The 21,734-nt window shown below is 45.4% G+C and overlaps 3 protein-coding genes across 3 annotated transcripts; all 3 read left to right on the plus strand.

Annotated features, from left to right (window-relative positions):
• The first annotated feature begins 2,355 nt into the window (after positions 1-2,355).
• On the plus strand, positions 2,356-8,541 carry MGP (matrix Gla protein). The gene is made up of 5 exons (XM_064419912.1): positions 2,356-2,479; positions 5,088-5,236; positions 6,036-6,071; positions 7,246-7,321; positions 8,163-8,541. Exons 2-5 carry the CDS (start codon positions 5,176-5,178, stop codon positions 8,302-8,304), a joined length of 315 nt encoding a protein of 104 aa, XP_064275982.1. The 5' UTR covers positions 2,356-2,479; positions 5,088-5,175; the 3' UTR covers positions 8,305-8,541.
• A 3,108-nt stretch (positions 8,542-11,649) lies between these two features.
• LOC135301356 (osteocalcin-like) lies at positions 11,650-15,803 on the plus strand. Its single transcript, XM_064421574.1, has 4 exons — positions 11,650-11,806; positions 12,289-12,324; positions 14,162-14,231; positions 15,469-15,803. Exons 1-4 carry the CDS (start codon positions 11,740-11,742, stop codon positions 15,596-15,598), a joined length of 303 nt encoding a protein of 100 aa, XP_064277644.1. The 5' UTR covers positions 11,650-11,739; the 3' UTR covers positions 15,599-15,803.
• A 2,992-nt stretch (positions 15,804-18,795) lies between these two features.
• On the plus strand, positions 18,796-21,647 carry ART4 (ADP-ribosyltransferase 4 (inactive) (Dombrock blood group)). The gene is made up of 3 exons (XM_064419915.1): positions 18,796-19,332; positions 19,861-20,578; positions 21,425-21,647. The coding sequence occupies exons 1-3, from the start codon at positions 19,240-19,242 to the stop codon at positions 21,517-21,519; spliced, it is 906 nt and encodes a 301-aa protein (XP_064275985.1). The 5' UTR covers positions 18,796-19,239; the 3' UTR covers positions 21,520-21,647.
• Positions 21,648-21,734: the final 87 nt, after the last annotated feature.

The raw sequence follows: 21,734 nt of genomic DNA on the forward strand, positions 1-21,734 counted from the left end.
TCTTTAAATATCTGAAATGTGTTCTGTTTATTTTTATTTCATAGTCTTTTGACTAGCTTCTGTGTTTAAAAAACATCTCCCTTTCTAAAGCTTAGTGTCAGTATGCTAGTTTTCAGCACGATTTATTCCATGAGGTTGTTGACTTTAATTATATTGTGGATAGTCAAACACTCTTACTTAGTGGCTCAATTATTCTTGCTTCTTGGACCAGTTCCTAGGTATTACTTAGGACTAAATGGAAAAGTAAAAATAAAGTCTTGTTTTCTCATGTGCTGTAGAACTAGTTGTTCTAAGAAGCACTTGTTTATCAGGTTGAGAAATCTCTTCGTAAGCCATAGACCACGTGGTGGCTGACTAACTTACATCCTGAAACACAGAAGCAAATTTGGAAAGGACTGTCCAGACTGATAATTCCAGTTACTGGATACTCTGGGTAACCTGGGTTTGGAAACCCTGCTCTGTTGCAGAGCTGACCGGGTTTGTTCCCTTACTGGAGTGCTCAGCAACTCTGCTGAAGCCTTTCTAGCATGAGCTGGGCACTCAGTGAGGGAGACATCGACGTGGATCATGGCTTTAAAGACAGAGGCTGGAAATAGGACTTCTCCTAATCATGAGAGCTGTGGACTGTGACACAGCCCCTGGGGGGTGCTGGAAACAAAACCTGGCTGCTAGTCCATTGTCCTGCTGGAAAAGCCTTGAGGTCAATGCAGGGATGGAGGGGTTCAGCAACTCCCACAGGCTGTGGTGAAAAGGTCTGTCATTTTGGGTGTGAGTGTAAATCATATTTTAGCCCTCATCTATAGCACTGCCCACCAGAATCATCCCATGAAGGGGGTGTCCTGGGCCATGCAGAGCAATCCTGCTGAGATCTCCCTGGTAACTTATCCAGAGGCACTGACAGATGCCCATGTCTGCTGCCACAATCTGAGCAGACATCTCAGAATCAGTGCTCTGTCCTTGCCTTTATGATTGTTGGTTCATAATTCTTCTTTTTGTTCCCCATTTATTTCTAGCTTATGAGCTTTTAATTTACAACAGGATTCCTACTGCTAATCCTGATGGCAGACCTTGCCCTTGCCCTATTGCATATTATTCTGTTCCTGTTAATGAAGATTTAAAGGTCATACTTTTCATCCTGTAGGAGCTCTCAGACTTCCTTTTCACTGCTGCCTTCTTGCTTTGTGTTGTTGACAAAATTCCTCAACAAGTATTCATCTTAATCCCCATCATTAAGAGAAGTAAAGTAAATCTAGTCCCAAGAGAGATTCAATTGGCAATTTCTCATAATTTCTTCTTTCCACTGCTTAAGCTTTTTCCCCATTTGTCTGGTTCCCTCCTATCTTGCCATTTTGGTTTTAATGGCCATTTTCTTCTACTATCAGTTTGCCTGATGGCACTAGGGCCAGTGATTTACCAGTATCTAGGCAGATGAGGGTGACCAGATCTTCTGAGTCCTGATTTCTTTCAGGGTTCAGCATGTCATAGGGTTGAAACTTAGATGACCCCGAAGGGTGGTAGACAAGGTCAAGAAATGCCCTCCTGTTTGCACTACTTTTCAAAGGTGGTTCCTGTTCATGTTCCCTTTGCCTTGAGGACAGCTCAAGCTTGCTGTTCTCAGGCTCTGAGGACCAACAGCTGCCTGCACAAGGACACAAGTAACGTGGTACCTCCTTGCCACAGTGAAGTCTGAACCATCCCCAAACTCATAGAGCACTGTAGGAGCTAAAGGTAAAACCCTTGGACAGGAGCTGCTCCCTGTTCTCTGTCCAAACAGTGGTGGTTCTTTATCTCCACAGACATGCTATCATTCTCATTTTGGGCCAGAAGCCCAAAGCCCAGTCCAGCAGTCACATGTCCTGGGCTGCCCAGCACTGCTGTGAGGGCCATGTGAGCACCTCAGGGGTTTGGGTTTGTGGTAGTTGTGTCACTTTTGGGGGTTTCGGAGCTGACACCTTTGCTATGTGAGTTTTCAGCCTGCCATTCAGAGGGGGATCAGTTGTAAAAGCAGCATGAAATGAGATGGGAGAAGGCTCCTTCCCTACTGTGCCTGTGGAAGAACAGGTGCCCTGGCTAGCACTGCAGTTTGAGATAGAGCACAGCCAGAAAAGGAGGGGGTAAAAGGTGGTGGGGGGTTTACTGAAACAAAGAAGGAGACTGGAGCTTGTTCTCATATCTCTGTCCACTCACTGCTCCCAGGCACAGAAAGGCAACCTGGATGCGGCTGTGTCCCCTCTAGCCGCTGGTGTGTGCTCTGGCTCTCTCCCTTTTGGCTCAGCTCTTTGATGTTTCTGGCTTCCTGGCTGTGGGCAGAAGGTGGTTCTGATGGTAGCCTGGGGGTGGATCAAGAGTGGGAGAGGGGAGGAGTCACCGATCGATGCTAATGAATAAAAGGTCCCTCTTCTTCGGTCCAGGGTCCAAGACGCCAGGAGAGCTGCCCCCTGAGACAAGAGCTGCAGACTGGCAGGGAAGCAACAGCTTAGTGAGTATTCAGGGACTGCCTTGCTTTTCCTGGACAGCTGCTTATTATCAATGCCTCGCTGGTGCTTCACCGCTGTAAAATGTTAGGAGTGTTTGCTACAGCGTGTGTAGTGTTGTGATTTTCCACTCCAGCAGCAGACACATCAGGGCTGCTTTTCTGATTCCTCCTTTATTTGGAGTCTACAGAGATTTCCCTGGCATGTGCAGATTTGTCTTAGCTCCTTTCTGTATTTCTAACCAGTGGATGCTGAAAGGAAGCAGAGGGACTGGGCTCACTGTGCGGCATGGGGTGTTACCCCAGGGCAGCCCACTGCTGTTGAGTAGGGGAGATGTGTGCTGGGAAAGTATGGAGTGCAGGGGGAAGAGAAAGGAGTATTTTTGCGAAGGAAGAATTCCCCGAAGGAGATTTGTTGGAATAGGGCTGTGTAGCTGGCATGTTCACTCATCCCTTGAAAAATGTATTGCTTCTGTGGTAACAAATGAAACATTTGGGTTAAAGTGGTGTTTGTGGCTGTTCTCCTGTGGTTGATGGCAGGGTATGCTCCAGGCATTGTGGGATCAGAGTCCTCTGAAATGGGAGCAGAGTCTCCTAGGGAGCAGGAAGCTCTGCTCTGAGTGAAGACAAATAAAGAGGGTTTGGCTCAAAAGTGTGTTGGAGTTTCCCACTGGGCAGCATCACTTTCTTTCCAAAGTACACCCAGCATCTTCCTCTCTGTGCCCCACTGCTATCCCACTGGGGTCTGTCCTCCAACCTCTCCCTTGTGTTTTTCTTTCTTAGCAGCTACTGTACAAGACATTTAGGAAACCTATAAAATCCACATTCAACAATAAGTCAAAAACTTCTAAGTTCTAAGAAATGAAAAGGATCCCAGAGCAGAGAATTTCCTGAAAGAGACTGGAGTGGCAGGGCACAGAGCGGCACCAGCAAAGTCTCAGTTCCCCTTTGACCTTGTGTCTATAGCAAACTTATGGCTTTTTTTCCCAAGTTTTCCTCCTCATTTCAGGCTAAGCTCTGAACAGGCAAGAAGTGGATGTGTAGTGGGGGGCCTTGATGGTGCAGGACTGAGCTGCTCTCCTCATGGGGTGGGATAACGTGGATGAAGAGCAATTCTTTCTCTTTGGTCTGAAGTCCCTGGTCAGTTTTTTTTCCTGAAACAGGAGGCTTCAGGTAAGGGTCATGAGTTTGACATTGAAAGAGTAAATTGCAAAGCCCAGAGAAATATTTTTCCAATGGAATTCACTCCTCACTGATTAAGTGTTGGGCTCTGGCTAAATGTCCCTGTAGTTCTTGGCTGTGTTACCTTCAGTGCGGCTTCACAGATTGGCCTCTGAAGGTGGCAGCAGTGACAACAGCACAGTGGTTTGGGGAAAATGGCCTGCAGCCAGAGTGCATTCACTTTGCATCCTGTCAGTGAGAAATCCTGATTCCTGCATATACACATAGACAGTAGTAGGCAGTAGACACAGCTTGCATGAGACATCAGAATGGTTCCAGTGGCTTCCTGGGTTCATCCCCAGGCAGTGTGGGGGTCCCAGCTCCATCACTGCCCCTGGGGGAGGGCTGGCAGGCAGTGGGTGCCCACCCCCCTCCCTACCTTTCCTCTAGCAAAGTCTTTCCTTTTCACTCAGCAGGGATAGCCATTTCTGTAACTCCTTTTCTCTTTCACTGCTTCCTATTGTTTTAAGAGCTGGAGAGTGGAATGCCCCATGTTTTGTCCATCTCTGCTGTCCCTGGTGTCAGATCCAGTCAAACTCTTTTAGGTGTTAAAGGCAAGGTAATTCTCCCTGAGACTGCTGGCCTTGAAGATTCATCCCAGATGAAAAGCCTTACGTTGGCATATGCCTTTGGTGCACATGAGGCAAGGACTGCTAGTGCTAGATCAGAGAGGGAAATGTTTGCCTCTGCCTCCACCAAGATGTCCTTTGGGCAGCAGGAGGAGTCTGGGGTCAGCACCACAGTGAGAGCCTTCAGAGACAGAGTTCTGGGTGCTGCTGTCATCTCAATGCAAAAATCATGAGCACACCAGCAGAGGGATTCTTTCAGGTTGCTGCTTGTCACCCCCAAGGCAATAAAGTAGGAGATGAAAAGGGGCAGCAGGGTTATATTCCTCCTCTGCTAGCTGGAAAGCTGGCATTGCAGCAGAGGGCAGCTGGAGAGAGGGGGACTGAGTGGGACTGGGATGTTTGAAGCCTCATGCTCCCTGTCTCCATTGGCAAAGCTGACAGAAGAGTTGGGCTGGTGAGGGCAAAGAGAGCAGATCAGAGGAAAAATCAGAAAAACAAACATTTATATTTGGGATCAACACACACCTCTGCCTTTGGGGCCCTGGCAGCCTGTGAAATTCCTTCCACTCGCCTAGGCCAGCTTTTCTGAGTGTGGAGTGCTAGTGACATCTTTGCCTCTGGATCATGCCCCCCAGCCCTGAGCTATGAGAGGAAGGGGGCATGCCCCTTCCTTCCCAAAACCTAATCCAGTCTGCTAATAGAAGATGTTTTGTAAGAGTTCCAAGAAGAGTGTGTACCAGCTAGCTGTCACCTTGCCCAGGCTCTTTCATGGGCTCCCTTCTAGCTCTGTTTTCATAATAAACATTCCACTGCTAATTTTGCAGTCAGCCCAGGATCTTCAGCTGCCTCAGTGAGAAGAGAGCAAAACCAGTGAGAAAGACAGAGTGACAGATTCGTCCCTGCACTGGCACAATGCGCACTCTCGTCGTCCTTACACTCCTGGCTGTCTTGGTGGTGGCTGCCACTTCCTATGGTAGGTGACATTTATTATGGGGTACAATGAAAACTCCAAACCTGCAGACATTTATGGGTCTGTTCAGATGTTTCTCATTTAATTTTGTGTCTTCTTTGCCCTTAACTTGATCTCTTGCCTGCTTTCCTGCCTTGTGTCTGATCCTCCTAGCCCTGATCCAGAGCTGTTATCTCCAGCCTTTGGAATTCATGGTCCAGGATGCTTCAAGCCCTTCCTCTCTGTTCCAGCTCACCTCATAGACTGCTCCTCTTTTTGTCCCTTTGTTGTCTGAGCTGTGATAAGAGTGCAAATTCTTAATTATTCCTTGCTCATTGGAAGATTTCTCTTTATCCTTTTGTAATATCATCCCCTTTTCCTGGTGAGGCACACAGTTCCATATTGGTGGAATGAAGATGCTGCTTCGTGCAAGATGGTGCTTTATGCAAGAAGAGCATTTCACTGTGCTAATCCATTCTCTAAGAACACAAGCAAGCTTTGAAGGCAAATTGGTTATCCCATCACTGTAGTGTCAGGAGCAGAAGGTGAGGAGCTATGCTGGACAATCAGGCTGGATGACCAAGCGTGAGTCTGGAAGCACTGACTAAATCACCAGGTAGCTCTGTATTAAACTCCTGAGCACTTTAAACTCCTCAGATAAATTCTAGGTCACACCACTGATCCCTTTCTCTTCCTTTTAAACATGTGCCTTAAAACCTGGCTTCTCTGATTTCTGTGTGTTTTCTATTGATCTGTGGTATATGAAATACTGAACCCCATCAATACAGTGTCATAATACATGTTTCATTCTTTCTTTCCACAGAGTCCCATGAGAGCATGGAGTCCCATGAGTATCTCAGTAAGAGACTGCTTTACTATTTTATTGAATTTGAAGAGTGCTACAAACATGTCCAATATAATTTACTCATACTCCTATGAGGGATAAAATAGGTAGAACACCTGAGCCCAGGGAAATTGAATTTACTGAGTGATAGAGTTTCAGAATGAAAAGGGAGAGAGTTCAAGGAAGACTTCACATGTTTTGGCACAAGCTCATACCCCTATTTTGCATAGAATATAATGAGAATTGGAAAGCAGAATGTGAGAACAGAGCTCAGGCCTCTGTGTACCAAAATCAGGTTAACTGACACTAAAAAAGGGCATTGCTCAAAAAGCTCTGGGATGAGCATGGAAAGAGCCACTGTAGAAGCCACATACAGAATTTATTCTCCCCCAAGTACACGGAGAAGCTTACTCTAAGCACCTTGGAAGTAGGCAGGTGTGAATAGGAGGGATCCTTTGGCTGGAAGAGGGAGAGTGTCACAAGAAAAGCATGAAAAGGGTGAAGAGTGTCACTTTGGAGCAAGAAATATCCTGGAGAAGTTGGAGAACAGGTGAATTGAAATGAAAAAGAAATTAGGACATTAGGACATCTGGAAGAAGGATTTCACAAAGCAGGTAGTCAGCAACACAACGGCACATGTGGAAGCCCAATGACATCCACAGACTCCTGAACTCTGCAACAGGACTGGGATTTTTCTCAAAAAAGTCAGAAGGGACTTTCAGGCCCCTCAGTCCAAAACTGCCACACAAAATTCTCAATGACTGTCTAACCTTGGAGGCAGAGAGATTTACTCAGGCCCCTCCTGTGCACAATTTCACAGTTCTTGTAGTTCTTCAGAGAGTGCTCAGATGTCCCATGGTCTGTGCAGCTTGGTGCCTACCTCTTCTGGGCCAGGCTCCACTCAGTCAGAGGGGCTGTGGCAGCCAAATCACAGTACCATTCCTCTGGGTGATTTGAATAAGAGCAGAACAAGAGCAGCATGGGCACTTCTGTACAGGCTGCACTAGCCACTGAGAGAGCCTACACATGAACCAGCCAGGGGACAGGAGGGAATATTAAAAGGTCCTGGATTTAACTGTACACAATTAAAAGAGGGCAGACAAGGAGGTTGTTATAAAGGAGGAAGCCAGCTTTTGTTGAAATCTGGCATTGACAAAGTGGCAGTCTGAATAACCCCTTGCCTTTTCAGATCCCTTCCTCAACAGGCGAAGGGCCAATGACTTCATACAGGCTGACAGCAGACTGAGAGCCATCACTCAGGAGAGGTATGTCACGGCCTCAGGATGCTGAGCTGGGAAGTGGGAAGAGGTTCCTCCTTGCCAAGACAGGCTGTTAGCAGGGGTGGCAGCCATGGTGACTTGTGAGAAGCCTCAGTCACTCTTTCAGTGTGAGGTACTGTTTAAGTCCCCAAACCCAGGGAAAGCAAGAATTCAGATAACAGAGAGCAGGTCCTTTGATGCTGAGAAGACTGATGAATTTTTCTGAAGGAAGCACCAACAGAAGGAGAGAGAATGAATGTGGGATGGTCCAAAAGAAAGCTCATTTGAGATATTTTTTTAGTCCTCAGATCTCATGCAGAGCTTGCATGACCTTTTCTAAATCAAAGGGCCATCTGAGGGCCTCATTTATAAAATACAGATATAACCAATTTCATGCCTTATTCAAGGCTTGTGAAAATAAAGACTGAAGCACAGAAATCATCTCTCAGTGAGGCATAAGGCAAACCTTCTCCTCAGTACCAGCTGACCCCTTTGCAGAATATTTCAGGTCTTTTTTCTATGTATATGTTTACGAAAGAGCAGAAGAGGGCAGGCTGGGCAAGGCTGCAAAGGGAGGACCCTTTCTCAACTTGAGGCAGGAGCCATTCCCCTCTCCCCATCACCTTACTTAGCCCCTAAATAAAAGGTTGCTTGAGGAGGCAAAACACTCCTGCTGTAGTCCCTGGCTGTGGTAAACACAGAAGCTGGCGTGCTAAGACCTCTGCAGCTGGATGATGGACTCTGATGGTGGATCCTTAATCCAAGTGGGGAGTTTCAGGACAGGAAAGGGCTGTAGAGAGATATTTAAGATGACAGCACTTACCCCTCTTCCCTCCTGCCTTTCCAGGGTCAGGGAGCGCAGTAAGGCGCACTACGAGCATCAGAGGGAGCTCTGCGAGGACTACTACCCTTGTGAAATGTACGCCTTTCGCCACGGCTACCCTGCTGCTTACAAGCACTATTTTGGGGGGAGGAGGAGGACTAAGTAAAGGATGATCTGTCCCCACCCTGGGGCCTGGAGTCCAGGGTATCCTCCCCAAAACTGCAATGGCTCTGAAACATACTCAGTTGCTTGTATCCCTGTATGTTATCCTGCCCGCTGCTTCTCTCCCATGTAGCCATGGATTCCTACACTGTGTTAATTAGCGCTGAGCTGATGTAGCAGAGATCACTGAGAGTTCAGGATGTGGGGGTTTACTACGAAATAAATTGCTGGTTTGATACTATCTTCTCATGACTCACAGTATTTTGGAAGGGGGTATGCAATTCTCCATGAAGGAACTGAATTTGTGTGTCATACATTCTGTTGCAGATTATGGGGAAAAACCTTGCAAGCATATGGCTTTGGAAGAGCCTATAATGTTCTTGTTCCCAGTTCTACAAGTAGCTCTTTCAGAGGTCACTGGACAGTTTCAGCTCCCAGAATTAATCTAAAACCAGTGGAGTGTTCAGAATGCAGATGCACTTTTTGAAAATCAAATCTTTCTTCAGTTGGGGAAAAAAAATCCAGAAGGCACTATTTAATCTTAAAACAAAGTTAGGCGGAGAGTTGATGACTGAAAAAGCCTGTAAGCTGCCTCTTGTTAATCCAGCTACCATCAGGTCCTGATGTTAGGTGCTCTTTTAGAAAGGAGTGTGTGGTCCACTTGTATTTCTTTTTGCAATCCCCTTTGAAAACCCTTCCACTTGAAACTACTCTGGTAGCACTTGAAAGCTGCAGAAATCAAAGCTGGAGAGGGGCTCCTGGTGGTAAATAAATAAAAAAAGAAATCCAGTGTTTGTGGTCAGGCCCAACTTTGTTCACATAGAACAATTTTATTGTACTATTCACAAATCATTTGAAATCAAGATGTGGCTTGACCCTGTGCACTGAGCCCCTCCTAGACCCCTGAGGAGTGAGTATGGTTGCATTCTGCTCACCATCACCAGGGCCTGTCCCCAGGCCAAAAGGCACCAGTGCTGACATGTCCAAGAATTCCATGCTGCTCTGGGCTTGACAGCAGCCACAGCAGCTGGGACAAACCTTGGTGTGATTTGTGTAGGAGACATAACATCCATCTCAGCTCAACACAGATGGTTTCAGCATTCACATCTCCAGGCTTACACAGGCACCTGCAAATTATGGAAGTTGGAAAAAGATTCATGGCATGCAATCAAAGTCCATGATGTATAAAATATTACATTGTTGACTAATCTGTGAAATTAAGTCTGGAGCCAAATCTACCTGGCCCTTTAGAAACATGCATCTCCTTGCAAAACATGCTTCAAGGTCTGCCAGCTCTGAAACTGAATTTGGGAAAGAAATGTGATTTATTTATTGAAAACACTTCTGATAGGAAACTCCACCCTGACAGTTGCTAAAGTTTTGTCCAGAGGAAAAAGTGATAGAGAAATAATTTTAAGGGAAAAAACCCTGTACAGATTAGGTATTTCCACACACACTTGCCCTCTATCTTCTCAAGTAGATGAATCTTGTGATCACCAACTGGAGCAAACTCACATGTGCTAAAATCAACAAGTCTGCAGTGTCTGGGTTTGACTTGACACTGTGACACCACCACAACAGAAGGCACAAGGTCTAGTGCTGTCTGGGTCTGGGTCCAGAAATATCCAGTGATTCCAATCCCCAGTTAACCAGTATAAATAATGCATAACACCAGAAATTTCTGTGGGATTTCATTAGCATAAGCAACAACCAAACAGATTTAAGAGACTACATGCTGGTTAGAAAGCTTGGGAAAAGATGGGAGGATAAATAAAGCTGTTTGGATTACTAGAATTGTACATTTATATATTTATATTATTTCAAGTATTCATCTGGAAGCATAACTTTCCTAGAATACCTATTATTTTTAGATGTTTATTTACTTTTTAACTGTTGCTTTTTTGCTGGAATAATATATATATATATAAGACTTTTTGCTGGACGTCATCAAGTATATTCAGCTTTCCTGGACTGTAGAAAAGTTTACAGGGACAAAAGCTGGGGTTTATTTTAATCCTGAAAATTCTCTAAGCTAAAAGACAGTGTTTCTAAGAATTGGAAAAATCCTTAATGGCTCTGATTTTCCTTGGGAGCCTCCTAAACTTTACTTCTGTAACCCTGCACATGGATAAGAAGAGAACTGAAGTGGAGGAAGATTATATCTCTGCTACCAGAAAGAATGAGCACACTTGATTAAAAAAAACACAAACCAACTATCCAAACTTGGTCACCTGGTCTGTTCAGCCAGGAGGAGACCTCATTGCAGTGTTCAACAGCCTCCTAAGGGGCAGTGGAGGGGCAGCACCGATCTCTGCTCCCTGGTGATCAGTGGTAGTGCCCAAGGGAACAGCTGGAACTGTGTCAGGTGAGGTTTACGTTGGATTTCATGAAAAGGTTCTTCTCCCAGAGGGTGTTTGGGCACTGAACAGGCTCCCCAGGGCAGTGGTCACAGCACCAGCCTGACAGAGCTCAAGAAGAGTTTGGACAATGCTCTGAGGCACTGGGTGTGAGCCTTGGGTGTTCTGTGCAGGGCCAGGAGCAGGACTTGGTGATCCTTGAGAGTCCCTTCCAGCTCAGCATATTCTGTGATTCTGTGGTTCCTATGCTGTTTGTGGGACATGGCTTTGGTGACTTGGGCAGTGGGTTTGGGGAGTGTGGGGTTATTGACACACAGCCCATGAAAAGCTCTTGCCATACCAAGTAACTTTTGCCACTCGGGTCCTGAAGGATAAAACACTTTTGGAGTCCAAATGCCTATTTGACTTTTAGCCAAGAGAAGCCAAGATAAAACTTCTAAATGATGAAGATTTCCAGGAGAAAAATAGAAAGATCTTCCCTCAAACTAACTTCTGAAGTTCCTAAAAGTATAAAAAACTCATGTCTCCAAAGTGATTTGGTGAAATTGTGAAACTGTCTGAAAAACTATTGTGTTTGTCCTATGCAAAGTGATTTACAGGTTTCTTTACCCTCAGGGTAATGAGTCAAGGTGGGGTGGAGGAAAAGGTCATTATTGTGTTCAGTCTCATTTGAGAAACTCCACATGAGAAAGCCCATCATGTGAAAAGAATTGCTCTACTTCAGTGTGCTGGTCTCTCCCCTGGCTTTCCAGCATGACAGAATGACTTTCAAGTTTGTAAGAAAAATGATTTTTTAAAATCCAGTTGTTTTTCTTCAACAGCCCCATTCAAAACCTCAGATAAAATCTTCTGGAAATGCCCCGAGTCATGAGATAGATGCCAAAATGACTGCCAGGATCCAGTATCTCCCAGCCCAAAGGACGGGCTTTGTTTTGGAGCACAGACACTGGAACACAAGCCAGATCCCTGATCTCTCCAAGAAATCACAGCATATAAACTGCTGCCCAAAAGCAAGCCTCGGAGAACTTCAATAACCTCCAGGAAAGCTTGAGGTTAGGGAGACTAGCACAGCCAAAGAAGACATGAGGAGTCTGCTGGCACTGCTGGTCGTGTCCCTGGCCCTGGCAGCACTCTGCTGTTGTGAGAAAGGTAAGGGGACATCTTCCCAGGAAGGCTCTCAGAGCACTGCTGAGCCCTGCAGCTTCTGTCAGCCTTCCTCCAGTCTGGGAGAGGCACAGAGCTCTGGGGGGGAGGAGATGCACCACCAGTCATTGCACAGCTTCAGGTCTCTGTTGGAGCGTCACGGATGACAGAGGGCTTGGGAACAGAGGCCCCCATCTTCTGCTGGGCATTTTCTTCCACTGGTCAACACCCACTCACCCCCATCTCAGTTGAATATTGAATTGCAGCAGAGAATTTGAACATTTTAATATGTTTCAACTGGTTTAGCATTTAGTCTCTGTCTAAATGGTGGGTGTTAATAAAACCATTTGGGGAGAAACAGACCTTATAGGTAAGTGGGGGGAGCTGGATCTGGCCAGTCACTGGTGGGATTCACTTACAGAGGAGGACAACTCACAAGCATAGGACTCACAAGCAGACTCCTTTCTGTCTATCTGTCTGTCTTGCAGATCCCAAAGAACCCTCAGGATCTCTCAGTGCTGACAGTGAGTATATCATTCTGACTGAACCTCAGCTCCATTCTCCTGCATCTGCCTTCCTCCTTCCCTTTGGCAGGTTCAAGGGCTGAACAAGAACCATGCCGAGTCCCTCTCCAGCTCTTCCCCTTTCTCTCCCCATCTCTGCAGTCCCTGAGGGGCAGGAGCATGTGCAGCAAACAGAGCCCCTCCCGTGTGAGCAGGTGACATAGCCAGTGTCCCTGCAGCAGCAGGGCCAGCAGTGCTCGTGGTGTGCTGCTGCCCCAGGCTCCAGAGCCCCCGAGCAGAGCCCTGGCGAGGCACGGGGGCTGCACGCTGCTAGCAGCTGGGTGCATCTGCCTCCCGTGAAACAGGCTGGTGTTGACAGTCCCCCTGCTCTGACCCGGCTTCAGGGACCTGCCCAGAGTGACTGCTCATCCCCAGGCTGCTCTGAGAGCAGAAGCTGCCCACATCTATGGGTTGTGACATTCCTGCCAAATCCTGCAACAAGGAAACCCTGAAAGAGGAGGGCTTCCTTGGCTGCTCCTGGGGGATGCAGTCCCTCCTGTCAGGTCACCTGGGATGCTGGGATTTGCACACCTTGGGTTGTTCACAACTCTTGCAGCAAGCTGATCCTGGCAGAAATCTGTATGGAAAATCCTTTTTGTTCTCTCGTGTCTCTCCTTTCTCACACTTTAAAGGATAACATTGCTGCTGAGAAGCATGAAAGCTGGTATTTTTCCAGTGAGCCAATACAAACACAGATTGGGAAAGAGAAAAAAACACTTAAAAACTATTCAGGGAAAGGTGGTAGTTTCTGACAATTCATTACCTGGCAGTTTCTGTATAGTCAGTATTTTGATCCAGACTAAATCTCAGTTTGCTAGACAGGATACCTCTCACCTCCAAAGAGAAACACAGCCAAACACTCCGTGATGATGAGGGAAGGGACAAACCCCACCACCTCCCCACAGGCAGAGGTCTTAGAATCATTTTTTCCCCAGAGAGAGCAACAATTTGGCAGTTTCCATGCTGAAATGTGCATTGGTGTGCTGCTGCTGTGCTGGTACCTGTGCACACCTCTGCTGTTGTGGGAGCATCCCATGGAGCAAGGTTGTGCTGTGCTGAGCCCTGGCTCGGGCTGGGAAGTGGCTGTGCCTGGTGTTTGTGGGGTCCTTCACAGCACCATGGTGTTTGCACAATGACAACCAAGGCAGCAAAGAAGCAACTGTGCACACATGATGTGCTAGTGGAGAGCAGGGGCAAATGCTCTCATGGCTGAAACATCTCTTATGTTCTCCAGGTTCTGAATGCTGGGGTCTTTGCACATCTTGGGTGTATTTCTCACTGGGTGATGTTTACTGTCACTGTTTTATACTCTTCACCTTTCACTGAGCTCTGTACATGTGAGCACTGGTATTTCTGTGTGCTGCCTGCTGCTCATGGCTCACTGGAGGTGCTTTAAGGTCTTCTGGTTGGTATCCCACATCCTTCTCAGCCAGAGTCCAGACAAAGAAAGGAAGCCAAGACTCTGAAATTAAGTAGGCCAGGGAGAGAGGGTGACATTCTCCTAATTTTCTTCTTATTCATATTTTATGCCTTCTGCACATTTGCTGCAGACTCAGATTATGCTGTGTGATAAGGAAATGGAATTTATGACAGAAAAAGCCCTTGCTCCATGGAGATGTGAAGGCTGCAGTGAGGAGGGAGCTTTGAGTGGACAGTGGGATGGGGAAAGATGAATGGGCCATTAGGGTGGTTTGTGGCAGTCATTTGCTTGTGAAGAAAGTAGATTCTGCTTTTCAGAGGTTGGACTGGTCTGTGTGTTTCAGTGCTGCACCTAACCTGCTGTGTTCTCTCTTGGCAGGCATCAAGATTAAAAAAGAAGTTGCCAATGCCTTTGTGAAGAGGAGGAAGAGAGCCAGCCCTTATGAATGGTAACAGCTCAGGAGCTGGGCTGAGAGCTGGACTCTGGACCTGTTCTGAAGAGGGGGTGGGAAGGCCATAGGGCATGACAAAGCATTATTTTGTTGTAGAGCTATGTTATTACCTGCTTGTGTTGAAGGAAAAAGGCTGTAGGAGACATTCAGTAATGGAAAAATGGTTCTTTTTTCATTAAAACCCATTTGAAGGCTCATAGTTGGACTCTAGTCTTCCTCCCAGGGAGAAAGACAGCCATGGAGACAGTGGGATACAAGGTAGAAGCTACTCCAACCTACAGGGTCATCAGAACCAATTTTTAGGATAATGAGAATCATAGAGCCTTGGTCATTGCCTCTGGTTTCCCACAAAGAATAGTTTTTCCTACAGCAGCTTTGTTGCAGGAATAAGGCTAGATCAGAATGGCTGTTCTTTCTGAAGCTGTAGAATATATATTTACTTGTGCAGAAAGTAGACACAAAGATTTGGAGAATTCCCAGCTATTTGAGACATTTCAGGTAATGCAGGGAAGTTCTTCATACATTTCCTGGAAGAGGTTGTTAAGCTACTCTTTCCAATACAGAAATAATGTAAAAATTCATGAGGTACTGGTGGGATTTCTGTGGTGGTGTGTACAATCTTTAGGAAAGAGTAACCAAACATAGAAGAGGAATTGAGAATGACAGCCAAAGTGTACTGTTGAGACTGTGTACTTTGGATGTACAGTAAAAAAACCTGGGCTTTCTTAGCCTGTCAAAAAAAAGAAAAGAAAAAACTACATAGGGGTAATGCTCCTGTCTACAACAGAAGTGAGGATTGCTAGAGAGAAGTGTTTAAGCTAAAGGAAAATAATGGCTAGTGGGCAAAAATAAAGGTAAGCAGAAGATAATAAAATAAATACATAATTAAATATATAATAAAATAATATTTCTGGGTAGTTAGGGAATGAGATTGAAGACAAAAAACCCCAAAACCCGAAATCCTTATAGCTTCTGTGGTATCCTTTGCTGATAAAACCTCAAAAGCAACTGATTTAAGTTGGGTTCAATCCCATATTTCCCAGCATTGATCAAGTAGCCTAAGCCTGTGTAAGGAGACGTTTAACTCAGCATGACCAGTCCTCTGTTGGGTCATCCTGGAGGACTGCAGGGAGCATTGCTTCAGAAGGTCACTTCTTTCACGTCAGCGTCAGGGGTATGAACTGTCTCCAATGCATTGGCTGAAGCTGCAGAATGGCATCTCTGTCTCCTGCAGGTACTTGGAGTACTACAAAAGCCCCATGGAGCAGATGCACGAGCGCTGTGAGAACTACCCGCCCTGTGACTATCTCTCTGACCAAGTAGGGTTTGCCTTGGCCTACAACCGCTTCTTTGGGAGATACTGACCAGGGGAAGGTCTCTCTGCTCGTTTGGCTTGGAGCACTCCAAACCCTACAGGAGAAAGAAGTCGTGGTTGGGAAGGAGGGAAGGAAAACATCTGGACTGGCGTCTTCTTCTGTTGTCTCCCAACCAGCTGGAACACCAAGGCAGGGATTATCCCACTTCCATTAACTTTCTTCCTTTCATCAATAAAGTCTCTCTTCAGACATATTTTGTGGTATTTTGTCACCAGAAGACACTGTCTTATTTCCTTACACCTGAATCCCCAGTACACAATGTGTGGAAAATAGGGATTAGTTTCAAGAAAACCACTGCATGCCTTGGAAACATCACTAGATCTCTTATCCTCTTCTGCAAAATACAGGAGGATTATAGAAGAAGAATGCCACAGTGTGTGTAAATGTGATGGATCTGATCCTGGGATGCTCGCTGTGAAGAAGGAAGAACACCTGCCTCCTCTTCCAATTAGTGGGAAAGTTCAGTATTTTCATGTAGTATAATCACATTAAATATGCATCACAGTAGGATCATTTGTAAAGATAGAAGTGTGCAAATACTCTTGCATAGATAGCAATCAGCTTCTGGTACACTCTTCTGATTACTCTGTCATAAAATTTGCTGTATAGCAACAATAAATAAATCCCAAAAAGGTGTGTTTGAGGAGTCCTTTTAGCTGAGCCCTTGCATTTGTGTGCTGCTTTTCGTGACTGTAAAAAAAACCCCTCGAAGTGTCTTGGTTTTTCTGGTTTTTGGTGGTTTGGTTTTTTGTTTTTTTTTCTTTTTTCCAACCAGCTTCTAGTGAAACTAAAAATACCCATCAGAACAAAACAAAACAAAATGAAACAAAACAAAACAAAACAAAACAAAACAAAACAAAACAAAACAAAACAAAACAAACAACCTCTTCTCAGCTGTTGCTTCTGCATTCATGCTTGAAACTAGAAGCATCTAAACAGCCAAAAAAAATTTAAAAAGAAGAAAATAAAGCTATAAACATTATGAAATTTAAAAAAAATGGTTCAAGGATGGATTGAAATTTGGGCAGTGTTTTGTTTATTCAAGACAATTGGTAGTTAAAAAAAAAAATATATATATATATAAAATATACGTGTATTTTTATCTACATATTGTCTCCCCTCTGCACTGCTTCATTCTGTCCTCTGGTATTAATATTATACCTTAGCATCTTTCTGCATAACCTTGCCAATATACTCTGTCAGCTTTCCTTCCCTGAGAGGCAGACAGCAGATCACACCTCCGAGGACAGGGACTGCGGCTGCTCAGGGAACTGGCAGAGACCAAAGCTCTGGTTACATGTAAGTGCAGCCTCAGCTGCTCATTGCAATAAATACTGCACTGTAAAGCAGGCTGGTGTGCTGCTTCTTTCTGTTCCTCTGTACTTTTACCTGTGGTAAAAGAGATGCCTGGAAGACACAGCCTGTTTTGTGATCCCTGAGGAGCAGAAACCCAGTGTGTGAGGCTTCCTTCTCCCCTGCCATGCCCCAGAGTGAATCAGAAATGATGACATTGAAATTTAGGTCACAGGTTCAGCACTCTGTGACACTGAGGGAGACGAGGGCCAGGCTTTGCCTGACTCACCATGTACCCAGATCAGCATTTCTCTGAAAGCCTTGTCCTGAAGTAAGGACACAGGAGAAGTCTGCAGAGGTGGCTGCCAGTGTGAGCCTTGCTTGGCAAGCTGCTGTGGCTTGCACTGCTGATGCTGATCTTGGCCAAGGAGAAGACACTTAAAAAATATCTCTGCATGTCTTGGTCAAACGCCTGTGACTGGTTCCTCTAGTGACATAAACTAATGGGGCTTCACTGCTCACAGTAAAATTCTACTCTGAACGCCATCTAGTAAAAATTAACAGAGTGCTTTATTGAAAACAGTGAAATTTTTGCTTGGAAAAATACTAGAGAGATTTGCAGAATCCTAATATCCAGTACACTAATAAAATAGGGGTGTTGTGGTTGTTGCATGGTTTTGTTAGCACAAAAAGTTTCCTGTCTCGATTTGCATCTTTCTGCTAGTTTAATATTTTTTCTCTCCCTTTCAGTAAATATTTTTTTCAGGCAAAAAAAGTTACACCCGGAGGCCTCCATTATGTCATCTGCTCTGTGTCATCAGATCTCTTCATGGGCTGAAGTCATTATGACCTTTGGGGATCTGAGCACTCGGATCACGTTACAAATTTACTGCTGAAATGGAGGAATTCGATTGTCGCTTGGTTAATGCAGCGCTGAGCACAGCCACAAATCCTCTGCTGCCATCTTTTGGCCTTTGCATTTAATAATAACTTGAGTTGCTTCTGAAGCGTTTGAAAATGCAAATTCCTGTCCTCCTGATTCCCTTAATACTAAACATTCACAAATCAGAGGGGAAAACCAGGAACATAATTTACAAATGGATTATATGCAGCTGAATTGACATTGTAGTGGGGGTGTTTATCATGATTGCCAAGCTCCCAAGGGAACCGGTCTCAGTTTAAGTCTGTTTTATCTCTACACAAATAGTGGTGGAGTTGCCTCTGAATAAATTCGTGAGCCCTCCTGTGGACTCACTTTTAGCAGTCAAACAATCACTTACTGAAATACAGCCCAAGATAACAGAGACATTCCAGGATGCAGAACTAGGTTGTCTGCATCCATTACTTCATGGCACTTCATGGCATCATCTAATGTCACCAGCAGCAACCACTTTGAAAAGAACCCAGTATGAGACCTTTATGTCACCTCCCACTCTATCTCAGCAATATTTTGCAGATGCTCTGTCCACAGAATCCAAGCAGCTTCACAAACCTCCCCCATCTCAGAGAATCACTCCGTGTCTTGAGGTCCCCCCTCACCCAAGCTATTATTATCAGGCCATGGAAAATGGGCGTCACTTCTCTGTTGTCAGAACCAAGCCTTGGCAGTTCTTGGCCCTTTTTCCATACAGAAGGAGGAGGCCATGGGGCTCTGTGAGTGAATAACTCACTGCCAGTGTTTGGAAGGGTGTCTAGAAAGCAGCTGCTAGAGAAAGGTTTGTCTCAGCACAGACTCTGCATTTACACACTCATTTTTCCCGTGCCAGTGTACACAGTCCAGCGAGGTGCCACTCTGCAGTGCTGTAGGAGGAGGACTGGCACAAGTGGGTAGAAAGCAGGGGGTGATAAGGAGGAGAAGGAGAGTTAGGTTATCGCTGCTTCCAGATGGGATCCCAACCTACCCTGCATTTCTGCGTTGGCTTTATCAGAGTCAACTTCTTTAAAAGGGCTTTTGAACTCTTAACCAGGGAGCAGTCACCCTGAAACACCTCTCCTCAGGAGAAGTGCCTTAGTATTCTCCAAGCCACGGTTTTCTTCCTTTTAGCGAGAACAACACCAAACACCTTGGAATCAAAAGAACTGTCAAGGTGATGGACACTTATGCCAGCTGAAGTTCCTGCAACCAGACACCTTATGGATTTTGGGCACATTTCTACCAGTAAATTGTCTGCTTGGATTGATTAATGACTTCTGAATTGCAGTGAGAATTTGGTGAATGATCTCTGGTTGAAGAATGGCCACCAAAACCTGAGAACAAATTACAAACTGCAGAATTTTCCAGTTCAAAGAAAAACAGGAAGACACAGGTGCAAATTACCTTTCCTTTAAAAAAAAAAATGTTCTTTACAGTGTCTTGGGTGGACTCTGTGAAGCTGGTGACACTGGGCAGCCTCCTGTTGCTGATCTTCTCACAAATACTGGTAAAAGAGGTAAATATTGCTTTTTTATTTGAAATAATGAAATTTCTTATACCACAGAATTAAACTTTTTTTTTCTATTTGAAACAGGTTCTTTAAGGAGTCTTTGGTTCAGTTTTAACTTTTCTGCTTTCAATTCTTCAGTTCCATTTCTTAACTGTCTTAATTTGTTTAGTTACTTGGTTGAAATGTTCGTCCTGTTTGCAGCCAGGTGATTTCATAGAGTTTTTGTGAGTAGATCTCATGGAATCTTTCCTTTCCTTTTCCAGCCTGTCTAAATTGACCTATGCTCCTGGGAGATTCTAATGTAGCACATCCATATAAAATAAGAACTCTGTCATCCTGACCTGTGGTGGTGTATAGACAATAACCTGAGGTTACTCAGGAGGGTTTTGCTAAAGATTTGCTACCTGCCTTGCTTGCTCTGCCAATAATAACAAAGAGGCAAGGAAAGGGTAGAGAAAAACTTGGTTGTATCCACAAAGATACACAAGAAATTCACACTTCTGATGCTAATCCTTATTTGCTTTTATGTTGCAGGCTGCGTCTCCCATCCAGATGGATATGGCTCTGCATTCCTTTGATGACCAGTATCTGGGGTGCAGAGAGGAGATGATGGAAGAACTGGAGCAAGGAGACTATTTTCAAAAGGAAATAGCTGCTAACAAGGAATACTTTCGTCTCTGGAAGAAGGCTCAGGAGGCTTTGCTGAAGAGCCCTGTAGGTCTGCTGAGGGAAATGCATGCCAGCCATGCCACTGTCCTCATGGCTTACACCATGAACTCCTCCCTGCACTCGCAGCTGAACTGGGCTACATCCACAGCAGGAATCTCTCCAGAGCACTACAGACACAACTTCAGCTTTAAATATTTTCACTTCTACCTAACAACCGCTATCCAGATATTAAAGGAATGGCAGATCAGCATGGGGGAACATAAGTGCTACCAGGTCCACAGAGGTGTAAAGGACTTATATATCGAGGCCAAGGTAGGCAGCAGGGTGCGATTTGGCCGTTTCACTTCTACCTCCCACCTCAGGAATGAAGCCCAGAAGTTTGGGAATGAAACTTTGTTCACAGTGACCACTTGCCTGGGAGCAGCTGTGCAAGGCTTTTCTTACCACACATCTGAGAAGGAAGTCCTCATTCCCCCTTATGAGATATTTCTTGTCAAAAGCTTCCTTCAAACCCAGCAGGGCAACCGGCTGCATCTGCATTCTGTGGGGAACTACAGCAAGTACCAGTGCCAGCTGGTGGAAGGTATTGTACTCAGGCTCTCTTGCAAGGGGGCACAGGACAGGCTGGTCCCCACTGCCCCAGGCAGCCCCCACCAGCTGCACCCACACAGGGCCACACTCAAGGGCAAACCTGTAGCTCACCTCTTGTGTTTGCCTACAAGACCCAGCTTTTACCCATTTGCTGTGAAACCTGGGACAACCCCACAGCTCACTAAAAATGAATCAACAGCAGGTCTCAAGGTTCTTTGCAGCCCCCATTTATCCCAAGTGTCGTTGGAAGGATGTTGCAGGACTCATGCCTTTGGGTCCCCAGTATTGTTATTGCAAGAGTGGGTGAGATTTGCTTGGACTAAGTAATCTATGCTGGTGTCTTGCAATGCTGCTACACTTCAAGTTTCAGGACTGTTCTAGGCTTTGGTCCACTACTACTCTGGCAAGCTACTACTTCTACACTTATCTCTGGCAAGCTGAGAGAAGTGTAAACAAAGCTACTGTCACTTTAGCAGTGATCTCTCTCCTGAGGCAGCAGGGAGAAAAGGCATCCTTTGACAAAGAACACACTGAGTTTCCTGGTTATAGAGAGAGCTCTATGCCTGAATATCTCATGGAGCCTGTTTCACATCCCTGCCTTTCTGTGACTCTACCACCAGTCCAGGACTCTTGCTTTACTCTCTTTGTTCAGCAGTGTGTCAATGTGATCTTTGAGCTCAAAACAATCATTTAGGAATGAGGGTTTGTGCCTCTAAAGCCAAAATAATAGGTAGAGTTGAGAAAATGGCCTTTGTGGGCAAAGGTTGTATTAGCAAAACTAAAAAGCTTTAGGCAGTGAATAGGGGTCTAAATAACCACTCTCTTTATTTTCTTTCAGCTTCAAGAAGCAAGAACAGTGGTTACACTGCACTTGCCTCTGCCATTCTCCCTAGTGTGCTTGGAGTTTCCCTGTGCTTGGCCCACAATCTCTGATTCTCTGGCTGCATCCAATTATGGGCCCTTGAATAGCAGGAAAGAAGCCTGTGGAGTTCCTGCTGCTACAGGAGGTTCAATCTTCCCTCTGCTTTCAGCTGCAACTCTGCAGCTGACACTGGAACATTCAGCCTGGTTCATCAAAACAGACATCCCCTGGACCCATCCAGGTAGGAAGAAGGTTATCTATGGCCTTTCTGAAGACTAGATCAGGG

The sequence above is a fragment of the Passer domesticus genome, chromosome 5, assembly GCF_036417665.1.
Source record: "Passer domesticus isolate bPasDom1 chromosome 5, bPasDom1.hap1, whole genome shotgun sequence".
Taxonomy (NCBI): Eukaryota; Metazoa; Chordata; class Aves; order Passeriformes; family Passeridae; genus Passer; species Passer domesticus.